Below are 13,511 nucleotides of genomic sequence, written 5' to 3'. Positions count from 1 at the left end.
GGATCACAATTTTATTACAATCAGATTTATTAAATGTTATCTGATTTTACTCTCATCTTAAAACATATGCAAATAATATAATTTACCTGCGTATTTGGCATAACAACATGCTTTTCTTGATTTTAACAGAAACTAGTCCAAGTGTTAATTGAATAAAGCTGTTCAAATGTAACTTTTGGGTCGTTTCTTTGAACACACCATACATGCAATAATATCTGTCCGGCAAGTGTCCATTTTTCTTTTATTTTAAAAATCCCATCATTTAAAGAAGTTACTATAAATAAAAGTCACACTCACACTCACATCCACCCACCCACCCACACAAACCTTTTTAAAGTAAAGCGAGAACTTAATACACTCAGGACAGGCGGGAGGGGAAAAAAATACGGCTGTGCGCATTCTGCCTGTTGCCGCAGAGTAATACGGTAAAGAGCCCATTACCGTACTCGCCGGGGCTACTGCCTGTGTGACGTCAGCAAGAGCTAGCTGCAAAGTTGCTTGCCATTCTTTGCTGATGTCGGGGAGCTGAATATTTAAAGGGTGAATGTGGAGTTATTGCTTGGCTATTCTTTTTTTTCTATTTTCACTCTTTATTTTAAATTCTGCAGGTAAAGCGATAGTGAACTGGGAGCTTAAAGACCTCTGTGGTGGAGGGGTGAGTCAGCGGGTGCAGAACTAAAAACTGGTTTCTTGGTGAGACGGTCGCCTCTTCCCCCAGAGAGGCAGGGCAGCTCGTGGGACCGAACCCCCGGTCCACACCCCGCTCCAGGTGAGTGCGCCGCGGCGCGGGACGCGGCCGTCCAGGAGGGCGGGGTGGATGAGGGCCCAGCTCCCTCGTTTCCCGGTGAGCCGGAACCCGCACTTTACCTAAGCGCCCCCCATCCCGCTTTTTTCACCCGCTGTGACACCACCATTCCCACCCCACCCTGATTCCCTTACATATTTTAGAAAGTTACCTCCTAGTTAACAAGTGTGTTTTTCAGCCCGTATTTATCGCCCCGAGGTAAAGGCAAGAGGCTTTCTGCAGTTGCTTGCTTTTAGTACCACCTGTGAGCTCCTGAACTTGTGATTTTCTCAATAGCCTTTGCCCCTGGGGTCCCGCCTCAGGGCCCGACCCCAGCCAGAGTCCTTTGAAGGCAAGATGGGTCCCCCCACGCCTCGCATTCCTGCCTGAGTCCCTGGGGTCGGCTCGCAGCCGTGGAAACCTAAGTTTCTCACACAGACCGTGGCCCCAGCCCAGAAAACCGAAGCGCCCACTTTTCCGCCTGATTTTGAAGCCTACCCAGTCCGCAGTGACCGCCACTTGCAGAGCCCCTTCTGCAGAGGAGCGCCTGCCCTCCCCACCACTTCGCCTGCACCAGTGCGGCCGGTCCGGGTGTGGCTCGAGTCCTCCCGCCCCGCCGATTCTGCGGCTTGAAAAGGGCTCCTGGACCGACCCGGGTCGCGTTCAGCCCTCGGGCCCGCCAGGGTGTGCTCGGGACCTGGCTCTCGAGCCAGCGGGGCTGCTCCACAGACCCGCGCGCACCGCACACCCAAGTGCGAATAACTCGGGCGTGAACGTGCGCGCGGCTCTGGCCTGCCTGCGGTGCCCGGGCCGCTGCGGTTCCCTTTCCCAGGCCGCCCCCTCCAGGTGGCTGCGAAGCAACCTGTTTAAACGGCAACCGCCAGTTTTCACCGACTCGGCTCCACGCTACACATACACTCGCGCGCGCACACACACACACACACCCCAGCCGCGGTTCCGCCTCGCGAGCTTCGTGGGGTTTTAATTTCTCTGTGCGGCCGCTCATCATTGGCCGTGGCGGCTCGGGGGTTGTTTGCTTCGGATCTTGGAGGCCGCGGGCCGCGCGCCAGGGCAGGTTCCCAGCGGCGGGGGCACAGCGCGCGGTCCTCTCGCGCGCCGCCTGTGCTGCGGCAGGGCACGCCGCTCGGGGACCGCAGAGCCGGCGGGGCTCCCAGCCGCCGCCCACGGTCCGTCGAGCCCGGGTTTGGCCTCGCTCCCCGGGGCGCCTGGTACACACGCCGCCCTTCTCTTTGCGCTCTTTCAGGAGAACGCGAGCAAACAGCGACCCGCAGCCGCCTCGCTCTTGGCCAACATCTCAAATCCACTTCCCCCGGCCTGCGCGCGGAGAAGCTGCATCTGTAGCCCGAGTCCACCGCAGGCCAGTCACCCTGTGGGTAACTGCGGGCCGGCAGAAGCGCCCAGATGCTGGCGATCCCCGCCTTTGAGAATCGACGGCAAACCCGTTCTTGATTGTGGTTTGCGGGGAGACTGGCGCCGGACTATTGAATTCTAAATAACGTGCATAATGCTGAATCTTCTAACCAGGACGGATCAGACAGCACGCAAAAGCGGGCCCCTGTAATTCTGCGACTGCATTTTGCAACTTGCCTCCTCGAGCTTCGCGCCAAGCCTCGGGTAGGAGGGGAGCTGGGGCCGGAGGCCTGCGCCCCCGGGAGGACAGGGTCCCCGGCCATGTCGCCTTTAACGTCCTGCCCCTTTGCGTGGCCTTCTGAGGGTTTGCGCGGCAGGCCGGGGTTGCTTCCCACCCGCGCGCTCTCTCTCACCCCCAGTTAACCCCAGCGGGCAGGGCTCCCCTGAGCCGAGACCTTTTGACTCTGCTCCCCCGCTTCCGCCTCCGCCCTCGCCCGGGGGTGGCTCTCGAGAGCCCGGCCTCGCCGGCCCCGGCTGGGACCATGGTGTTTCTCTCTGGAAATGCCTCCGACAGTTCCAACTGCACCCACCCGTCGGCACCGGTGAACATATCCAAGGCCATTCTGCTCGGAGTGATCTTGGGGGGCCTCATCATTTTCGGTGTGCTGGGCAACATCCTTGTGATCCTCTCCGTGGCCTGCCACCGGCATCTGCACTCGGTCACTCACTACTACATCGTCAACCTGGCGGTGGCCGACCTCCTGCTCACCTCCACCGTGCTGCCCTTCTCAGCTATCTTCGAGATCCTGGGCTACTGGGCCTTTGGCAGGGTTTTCTGCAATATCTGGGCGGCGGTGGACGTCCTGTGCTGCACCGCGTCCATCATGGGACTCTGCATCATCTCCATCGACCGCTACATAGGTGTGAGCTATCCGCTGCGCTACCCCACCATCGTCACCCAGAAGAGGGGTCTGATGGCTCTGCTCTGTGTCTGGGCCCTCTCCCTCGTCATCTCCATCGGGCCGCTCTTCGGCTGGAGGCAGCCTGCCCCGGAGGACGAGACCATCTGCCAGATCACCGAGGAGCCCGGTTACGTGCTCTTCTCGGCGCTGGGCTCTTTCTACGTGCCGCTGACCATTATCCTGGTCATGTATTGTCGAGTGTACGTGGTGGCCAAGAGGGAAAGCAGGGGCCTCAAGTCTGGCCTCAAGACCGACAAGTCGGACTCGGAGCAGGTGACGCTCCGCATCCATCGGAAAAATGTCCCAGTAGGAGGCACCGGGGTGTCCAGCGCCAAGAGCAAGACGCACTTCTCAGTGAGGCTCCTCAAGTTTTCCCGGGAGAAGAAAGCGGCCAAAACACTGGGCATCGTGGTGGGCTGCTTCGTCCTCTGCTGGCTGCCTTTTTTCCTAGTGATGCCCATTGGTAAGTCTTTAAAGACCCTATTAAATTGCTCCCCTCTGCTACCCCAGACTCACAGTCAAGGGCTGGAGGCAGTGGGAAAGAAAAAGAATTTGCATTTCAAACAGCAAAGCCTGGGGTGGGGTGGGGGCAGTTTGGAAAATGTTCCCTTATAGAAAAGTGAATTTTAGTTCCCTTTCTTCTCCCAGTCTCATTGATATGATTATGTCCTAGAGCACTTTTTCAACTAGTGTAAAGTGGCTTCCAGCAGATTAATTGGTCTCCTTAATAAGAATGTCAACTTTTCTTAATGCCTTTAAGCATCGGTTTAATTTAAATAGATCCCTCTTCTTTGGAGTCTCAGAGTCTCGGGCACACACTTAGGCAGGGGCTGTGGAATGCCACTTTCACCTCTGCTGCTTGGACTGCAAATTCTCTTGGCCTAAAAATAAGCACCATACTTATTCTGAACAAATGTGTAATTTTATTATTAGATTAGATTACTCCTAAGGGTTAGTCATAATGGTCTGCTTATGTTCTATATCTGTGTTAATTTTATTTTCTGGACTCAGTATGGAAGAAAGTGTGGCCAGCCACTGGCAAGGGGAAAAAAAGATGATTTTGTGTCCAAACGAATTTAAGCTTTAAAGAATTCAACATAATGTTTCTAATAAGTGAATACTTTGCCCTTTATTTTAGTAGTACTAACACGAACAATAGTCTTATCCAAGATCATTCTGAAAGTTGCAGATGACACTGTTTTAAAATAATACAGTAATGTTACAAATCCAATTTTTGCAAATGCCGTATTAGCTATTGTCAAAACTAATTAGCACATTGTAAGTATCAGCAAGCTGATCCACTTGGACTAGTCATCTATCTGTGAGAGCCCTTCATGAGATCCCAAAATGGTTGTTTGCTATTTTTAGTTTGTGAGCTCAAATATAGACCCACGCATTGGTTTTCCACTAACTCTAGCAAAAAGAAAAAAAATATGATAAAAATTAGTAAAAGTTCGTTTCTGGCACTCTAGAGCCAAATTTAAGTGGCATGCATTCAAAGTACTTTAACTTGCAACAGTATGTTGTAATAGCAGCTATTCGTTTCTGAGGCCAACTCAAAACTTCATTTGTCCAGGCTCTTTATTTCATTCTCCCTCTCCGATTATTAGGGGAAAGCGATTCTTCAAGTTCTAGAGCTTTGCTAATACCGTAGCCACCAGCTGCATGTGGCTGTTTAATATGAATTAAAATTAGAGATAATTAATATTCAGTCCCTCATTCTCACTAGCCAAAGTTCAAGTGCTCAATAGCCAGTGGCTCCTGTTGGGGACAGCAGAGATATTGAACATTATGATCGTTGCAGAAATTTCTCTCTAGAGGGGCTGCTTAAGAGGCCCTCCTGAGTCCACTCGCTGGCTTTCCATGGTGCCTGCCCATCACGATTGCTGACTCTGTTCCTGGAAGTACATCACAGCTTTGAGTTTATTTAAATAACACCCTGCCTGAGCCACGGTTTCCCTGCCTTTCTGCCTCCCGTCTCTTCCTCCTGAAGTTTATTCGTGCATCTGTGTGCTCATATGGCACTTGTTACATTGAGCACTGGTTCTCGATGGGTAGTTTGAACAACGCAACAAACTCCTTGGCAGTAAAATGTTTGCATTCTCTTAAGGGAGGTAGACAAAAAAATGAATGCACCTTAAGAAGTTAAGGATTACTAAGCAGTAAAAAAAAAAAAAAAAAGTAAGCAGGATAAGAGGATAAAGATTTGTAGGGCAATGGGGTGGGTTGTCAGAGGAGTCCTCTTGGAGGAGGTGATATAGAGGAGCAAACATTGCCAAGTCCAGAAGGGCCTTTTGGGCAGAGGGACGGCAAGTCCAGAGATGGGAAATAGCCTGACCTATTCAAGGGAGATCAAAGAGGCCAGAGTGGCTGAACTACAGAGAACGTGTGGGCAGGTAAGTTTAAAAACGGATTGTGGAGATGAGGTCAAAGCATCCTGGATCTTTTAAGCCCAAGCGGAATTTGCATATTATTCCAGTTGCTTTGGGATGCCACCCCCTCAGACAGGTTTTAGCAGGGGAGAGGCTGGTTTTATATTTTTAAAGAACCATTCGGGTTGTTGGGTCGAGAGTGGGCTGTTTGGGGGCCAACTGTGGAAGCAGGGAGACTGGGTGGGAGGCTGTTAGATCAGCCAAGGGTGGAGAGGTCGCAATGCCTAGCGCTTGGGGGAAAACAGGTGGGGTGTGAGATGTGATCACATTCAGGACTTATTTCACAGGTGGAGCCGGCAAGTTTGGACATAGGGTATGAGAAAAAAGAGAGGAATTAAAGATAACTTCTGGTTCTGGGACCTAAGCACCGGGGTAAACAATAGTGCGTTTGGCTGAAAACTAGAGAATGATGGAGTTGTTAGGGGCTGGCAGGAGAGGGAAGCACAAGTGTTTATTTTGTGTAGCCCTGCTGAGAACTCTCTATTCACCATCTAAGTAGAGATGCCAAGTGGCAGTTGGATGCATGAGCTCCAAGCTGAGAGGGGCAGCTGAGGCACCCTGTAAACTGGGGACACAGCAACGTGCTTAAAGCCACAGAAGTAGACGGGTCTACAAGGGAGGACATATGGAGAGAAAGAAGAGATAAGAACAGAATCCATGGCATTCTGGTATTTGAGGGCCTGGAAGAGGAGGAGAACTAACTAGCAAAAGAAGTTGAGAAAGAGTGGCCAGGGAGGTAGGAGGAAAACCAGGAGACTGCATTGTTCCCAAAGCCAAATGGAAATGTTTCAAGAAGGCACGAGTATTGAGCTGTGTCACAGGCAGCTGCTCGGCCAAGTCAAAGGAGGGCTGGGAATCGACATTGGACTTGGCCATGTGGAAGAGGTCCTTGCGGGTATGAGGACGTCCTTTGAGGATAACAGTCTCAGTAGAGTGAGGGAGACAAAAGCCTGACTTTGTGCTTCCTAGAGAGAATGAAAGATGAAGTGAGAGCAGGGAAAGTCTTTTCTAGATAGTGGAGCAGGGAAATAGAGGGGAGCTGGAAGGATCTAGAGAGAATTTCAAAAGTGGGGGATAGGATGCCATGTGTATATTCTGACAGAATGGTGGAATAGAGTTGCTGGTGGTGTAGTTGAGGGAGGAGGTGGGAGTCAGTACCCAAGTGGAGTGTTGGGAAGTGAGGGAGAAGCTGGGGTCTGTAAGCACAGAGACAATCAGACAAGTACGAGAAGAGGTAATCAGCTCCTCGGAGTGTATTTAGGCCTTTGACCTAGTCAAAAGCAAGATCATCAGCTACAGGTGAAGAAGGCATAGAACGTGACATTGGTTTGAGGAGCAAAAGAAGATGTGAAATATTAATCTTTGATGTGAGGGAGTGAATAGATGATGGAAATTTCATAGCGTTCCCAGAAAGTCCTACAGACATATTTGAGATTTATAGTCATAAACTGAAAGGAAGACCAGTCAAGAAGGTTGGTGTCCCTCCCCAATAGCTAAGAGGCAGAGGGTCAGGAACCACACTAAGGGCATGAACTGGAACGGATTAGGAGTCACACAGATTAAGAGAGTGAACCAAAGGGAACTCTCATCTAACCATTGCCTCCCTCTTGGATCTGCTCTCCTGGGGAATTAGGAACTTTGAGGTGAGGGGTTACAATGGCAGGAAGCCATGGTAAGACAGCAGCACCCAGAATCACTGGGCCTCCTTTAAATCCCAATAATTCAGTGTGGCAGGAAGGAAATTGAAAACGTACAGTTGGCAGTCTGACTGAGCTGTTCAGTCGGAAGAAGGTCCCTGAACCTACCAGGAACTGCAGTCTAGAGTTTCTCCATGCCACAGTCTGAGCAAGAGACTATTTCTTCCAGGACTGATTGTATAGTGGTACCAGACACTGAGTTAGAACAAAAAGATGAATAAAGCACATTCCCAACCCTCAAAGGAGGCACAGTCTAGTTAGGGAAACAAATTAGGAACTATTACCGCAAGCTTATGAAGTGGTATTCGAAGTGCAAAGGAATATCACCGTGAACTGTGTCTGGAGGTCACTGTGGAAACTTCTAGAAGTGCCACTGTTGACTGAGCAGGGACTTGAAGCCTGCACTACTTCCGCTGGGCCATAAGTGAGATGTTATTTGTTTTTAGTAACTGTTTTAAGGACATTTTTCATGCAAAATGTGAACCAAAGAATAAATATGCCGTTAGATTTTCAGACACAATGGACACAAGCTCTTAAGTATGACAAGTGCTCTCTTGGGAAGCAGAGATTATCAGTTCGAGCTAGGCTGTCAGAGAAGATTGGGGTCGGAAAGGAAGCCAGGCAGGGAGGAGGCGGTGTGCCGAGGAGCAAAGCGCCCACAGGTGCGGGAAGTGGCCCAGGAAAATGAGTGCGCACTCTTTCCTGGGTGAAAGCCGCTCCTCTACCCTGTGAGAGGGCTTCCCAGCACCTCCACACTTCCTTCCTCCCCAGCTCCAACCATCAAGGCCGGGCTGGTTGCCAGACTGGACTGAGTAGCGTGATTGCCGGTAGAAATCGACTTGTCCACCCTCAAGTCTTGTTTTCTTTTTGCCTCCTCAGTGTTTGGTGAAAATGTTGAGTCAGAACCCCTTGTGGGGAGGGATATCACTCTGAGGCGGTTATCAGTGACTGTGTGGAAAAGCCAGGTTTTTATCATGGAGCTGAATAGGGAGAATAGGAAGGCGAAAGAAGGAAGGGTGAAAAATACATCTTCTGGGGGAGCTCCAGCTTTCCTAGAGCGGGTATCGTCTTTGCTTGTTTCATCCCTTAATCTAGAGCCTGCCAGTTCCAGAGTCACTGAGCCAGGTGGGAAAAGTCGAAAAGAAAGGGAAGATGGGGACAACATTTACTGAACATATTGGTGTGTCAGAACTCTGGTTCTCTGATTTCAGGACAAATTGGGCATTATTGCTGGACTTATTCATTGCTGTTACCTCTGAGTCAAAGGAGGCAGTGTTGGGCTGAGCTGTGGCTCCTGTGGACATAGAATATTTGATATTTATGTTAAAATTAAAAAGATAGTGGACCGTGGGGCAGTAAGGAGGAAGAATGTGTTTTAAAATGGGGTGTTTGAGGGAAAGCTGAGCTGGCAAAGGGCTTACTGGGTAGAAGCAGTGAGGCAAAGATGGATTCATTCATTCAGCAAAATTTCATGGAGCATCCACTATGGGCCAGGCAGCTAGAGAATCGCTGCAGAAAAAGACAAGAACAAAATCCCTACTCTAGTGAAGCTGAAAATCTGCACAATGAAATGCATTGCTAAGTTCCAGATGGTGATGCGTGAGACAGGGCAAGGAGGAAGGGCAAGTGCAGATAATGACAGATAAACGACATATAACGACTCTTGTGGATGCCCCAAATAACCAGACATCGGGTTGCTTTGCTATAGACGGGAAGATATCAGGCCCTGATTATTCATGGGGAAGGTTGTCCTCTTAGAGATAACGGTGTGAAGATAATCTAAGAGTTGTTACAATTTTGAGATAGGAGGCCAGTTTCTCAGTTGCTCTGGCTCTATCACAAACCATCCCAAAACATAGTAGCCTAAAGCAACAAATGTTTTATAGCTCATGATTCTGTGGGACAGGGATGAGTCAAAGCCCAGTACATCTATCTGACCACTGGGGCTGCCTCTCAGAATTGGCGGCCCTCTCTTCCTTCAGTAGTTATACACCCAAGTTTCTCCCTCCCTCCCTTCCTCCCTTCTTTCCTTCCCTTTCCTTCCCTTTTTCTTTCCACTTTTCCTTCCTTCCTTTTAAGACTTAGTATTTATTTAAGGGAGGGAGAGAGAGAGAGAGAGCATGAACATGAGTGAGAGGAGGAGTAGAGGGAGACAGAAAGGGAGAGAGAATCTCCAACACACTCTCTGCAGAGCACAGAGCCTGACACAGGGCTCAATCCCACGACCCTGAGATCAGGACCTGAGCCAAAACCAAGAGTGAGACACTTAAGTGACTGAGCCACCAAGGCACCCACTGACCGCCTTTCTCCCTTCCTTCCTTTCTTTCTTTTTTTCTTTCTTTCTTTCTTCATTAACATATAATGTATTATTTTCTTCAAGGGTACAGGTCTGTGAATCATCAGGCTTACACAGTTCACAGCACTCACCATAGCACATACTCTCCATGATGTCCATAACCCATCCACCCCATTTCTCCCCTCTAGCAACCCTCATTTTGTTTCCTGAGATTAAGAGTCTCTTATGGTTTGTCTTCCTCCCTGGTCCCATCTTGTTTCATTTTTTCCCTCCCTTCCACCCACGACCCCCTGCCCTGCTTCTCAAATTCCTCATATCAGGGAGATCATATGATAATTGTCTTTCTCTGATTGACTTCTTTTGCTCAGCATAATACCCTCTGGTTCCATCCACATTGTTGCAAATGGCAAGATTTTGTTTCTTTTGATGGCTGCATGGTATCCTATATATATATATATATATATATATATATATATATATATATATACCACATCTTCTTTATCTATTCATCTGTCGATGGGCATCTAGGTTCTTTCCACAGTTTGGCTGTTGTGGCCATTGCTGCTATAGACATTCAGGTGCATGTGCCCCTTTGGATCCCTACATTTGAATCTTTAGGGTAAATACCCAGTAGTGTGATTGCTGGGTCATAGGGTAGCTCTATTTTCAACTTTTGAGGAGCCGCCATGCTATTTTCCAGAGGGGTTGCACCTGCTTGCACTCCACATAGTGTAGGAGGGCTCCCCTTTCTTGTATCCTCGCCAACACCTGTCGTTTTCTGACTTGTTAATTTTAGCCATTCTGACTGGTATGAGGTGGTATCTTATTGTGGTTTTGATTTGTATTTCCCTGATTCTGAGTGATGTGGGCCCTTTTTCATGTGTCTGTTGGCCATTTGGATTAGACCAGCTTTCTTACAGCATGGTAATTCTTTCCAAGAGAGCCAGGGCAGACACTGCCGGCCTTTGAAGAGCTAGAACTGGCCCAGTGTCACTGCTGTCTCATTCTGCAGTGAAAGCAAGTTATAAGGCCCACACAGGTGCAAGGCAGAAGGACATAGCTTGGTGTCCTGATGGGCGACTGGCAAATGCAGAAAGGGACGGAGGGTTATTTTGACCATCTTGCAGCACATTTCTCTCACAAACATATCAAATAACATTTCTCTTTCATCTGCTAGTTTTTTATTGAGAATTTCCGATATGCTGGGTTTTATACCATGCACCAGGTGAAAAGAGTCTGGGTCCTCACCTTCCCGCAGGCATCTAATCTCTTTGGATCAGATAATGTCTGGTTAAAAAACCAAACTGTGTACAGTGAGGAGGATGTAGGTGGTACCTTGAAAACATACACTGTGGATAAGAATGACCCTGAGCAGGGAGGGCAGAAAAGGCTTGCTGCAAAGGAGGACTTGACCTTTGAGGCAAGATGTGCAGCATGGGGAGATGCTCGGTGGCTGCAAGGATGATGGGGTGGGATAGGGGGTACAGAATGCGTCAGGACTCTGACAAGGTTAGCTGTGTGGAAAATTCTCATGGACATTCCCCCATCTGCTGTGTGTTAATTCTTTCCGCCCATGGTTTCATGATGCCTTTTCTAGAAATCTTATCATTTTTGTTGTGTGTTGGGCACGGGGGCCACGTAGATCTTATTCTTCAAGACACAGAATGGAAGGGTTCTCAATAACCTGGGGAGATCTATAACATGGGTTTACTTCCCACTGATGTTTTCTTCCCCCTAATTTCAAACAAATTGTTAAGAATATTTGAGACTCCTCTCTTCTTCCCAAATTTGATGCTGAAAAATCTCAAACATACAGAAAAATTGCAAGAAAGTACGATGACCACTTGTCTGTCCTTCACTAGATTCACCACTTAGATTCACACTTGCATTTTCTTTCTCAGTCAGCCTCTGCTCTATCTTGTGGGCGTATGACCCACAAATGTTCTCCCAAGCTCTGAGGCAGTGGGGGAAAGGGGTTGCATTCAGTGAACAAGTCCAAAATCCTTTATCTTTCCTTTGCCACTGGATAGACACAGCCTGTCTCCTTCATGTACTGAACAAACAAACAAACACACGAAAGACAAGACCGTTGGCTGGTGTGGCCAGAACGAAGGTGTGTGAGATAGTTGGTAATGAATGAAGCTGGAGAGAAAGGAACCAGACCAGATATGCTCTTTGAGTCATTTTATGAGTTTTTGACCAGGAACAGGGTGATATGACCAAGCCTATATTTCAGACTGTCAAAGGCTTCGTGGAAAGAAGACTGTGGACAGGCCAGTGGGAGACCTTTACACGGGACAGGGGAGCCACGTTCTACCAGGGGCCATCCTTCCCACCTGCGGTGGCAAATAGTTATTTTCGTGAGCTGCTACATAGTTCTGGAATTCCTCTTTGTCATTGCCTCTGGCACAGATTTATGAGAAAACCTTTCTCTGATCACAAACAGTATAAGCAGACTTGGCTTTAAATTAATTCTGGCTCTTTCCATGAGACGAAACTGTCAATGAAGATTTACTGTCATATTCAGAAGAATGTGCTGCAGGCTCAGAAAACATCTAGAAGGAGTTCCAGCAATGCTTTGAACAATAGCCGACTCTTTCAAATTACGCTACAGACAGGCAAGTCATACTTTGAAGGAGACAGCATTTAAGGATGAAGGCTTTGCTATGTTTTCTTGCCCCGTGGCTTCAGGTTCGGGTGGGAGGACCCACCTTCCTTGTCTAGCAGGTTCCCTGTATTTTAGTGCTATTTGGTTTTCTAGCTGGAGGCTTGCATCACGGCTTCTCATTTTTAAGTTGTATCTTTCTTTGCTATTTGAAAAATTTCCCCCTGTATTCTTATAGTCGTTTGTATTTAGACTTTTGTAATGCAAAATTGCTTGTCTGCGTTTTGGCTGCTTTTTATAAATCCATTTATTTTTATTTCTTTTCTATTTGTAAGCTCATTTTATACATTGAAGATATTAATCACTTATTTATAGTATATACTGGGTTGCCAGTTTTTTTCTCATGCTATAACCAGATATTGCTGAGAAAATGTAGCTTCTTTATTTTCCAAGAAGCGATGTGATCTTTTTCATGAACTCCATGGAGATACACACACACACACACACACAGACACACACACACGCTTTTAGTCAAATCCAGTAAGCTCAGCCTGATCCCATCGTTTAAGCAGCGTCTTTATATCCTTAGTCTCTTTGAAGTAACACAAGCCTACAGATTTGCCCACTAAGTTGTTGACCAGGTCGAGGGGCTCACCCAATCTCCTGGGTATGTGGAGAGGAAATTAGAACTCTTGGCTGACACTTAAGTGTGATTTTTAGTGTCCTGCTTTAGGGAGGATGGTGTAGTCTAGGGACTAAGCACTAGTTGTCCCCTGATGAGTCTGAGGCTGTTCGCTGTGGTCCATTGTCCCACTTGATGACCCAGGGAATCACTTTGTCCCTAGAGCCCCTCCGTGATCATCTCTTACTCCTGAGCTAAAATCCTCCACAATGTGTCACCCCTGATCCCTTGAGAGACATGGAGATCCCCATGAGTTCCTTCCACACCACACACACTACATGACACCACACCACACATACCACACCCCACACGCCATGCACACCACACTACACACACCACATATACCACACCACACCACACACATCACACAAACCATACCACACCATACCACACTATACCACACAGCACCACACACCATACCACATTACATCACACATACTATACTATATACACATACCACACCATACACACACCACACCATACCACACCACACAAACCACACCCCACACCACACACATACCACATACACCACACCACACATACCACACCATATTGTACCATACCACACCATACCACACATACCATACCACACCATAGATACCACACATAACATACCATGCCACACGCAGCACATACACCACACCACACCACACTAGAGTGTTGACCAGGTTTGCTCTCTGCC

The 13,511-nt window shown here is 48.3% G+C and overlaps 1 protein-coding gene across 2 annotated transcripts in view; it reads left to right on the top strand.

Moving 5' to 3' along the window:
• The first annotated feature begins 524 nt into the window (after positions 1–524).
• Positions 525–13,511, top strand: part of ADRA1A (adrenoceptor alpha 1A) — a 136,185-nt gene continuing 123,198 nt past the window's right edge. For both annotated transcript variants that reach the window (XM_045993617.1, XM_045993608.1), the window contains exons 1-2: positions 525–769; positions 2,049–3,580. In XM_045993617.1, coding sequence (XP_045849573.1) covers positions 2,698–3,580 — 883 coding nt within the window. In that variant the 5' untranslated portion in view covers positions 525–769; positions 2,049–2,697. The remainder of the gene's footprint in view (positions 770–2,048; positions 3,581–13,511) is intronic.

This window comes from Meles meles, chromosome 2 (genome assembly GCF_922984935.1).
Source record: "Meles meles chromosome 2, mMelMel3.1 paternal haplotype, whole genome shotgun sequence".
Taxonomy (NCBI): Eukaryota; Metazoa; Chordata; class Mammalia; order Carnivora; family Mustelidae; genus Meles; species Meles meles.
Note: the sequence above shows the minus strand (reverse complement) of the source record. Positions and strands in the feature narration are given on the sequence as shown.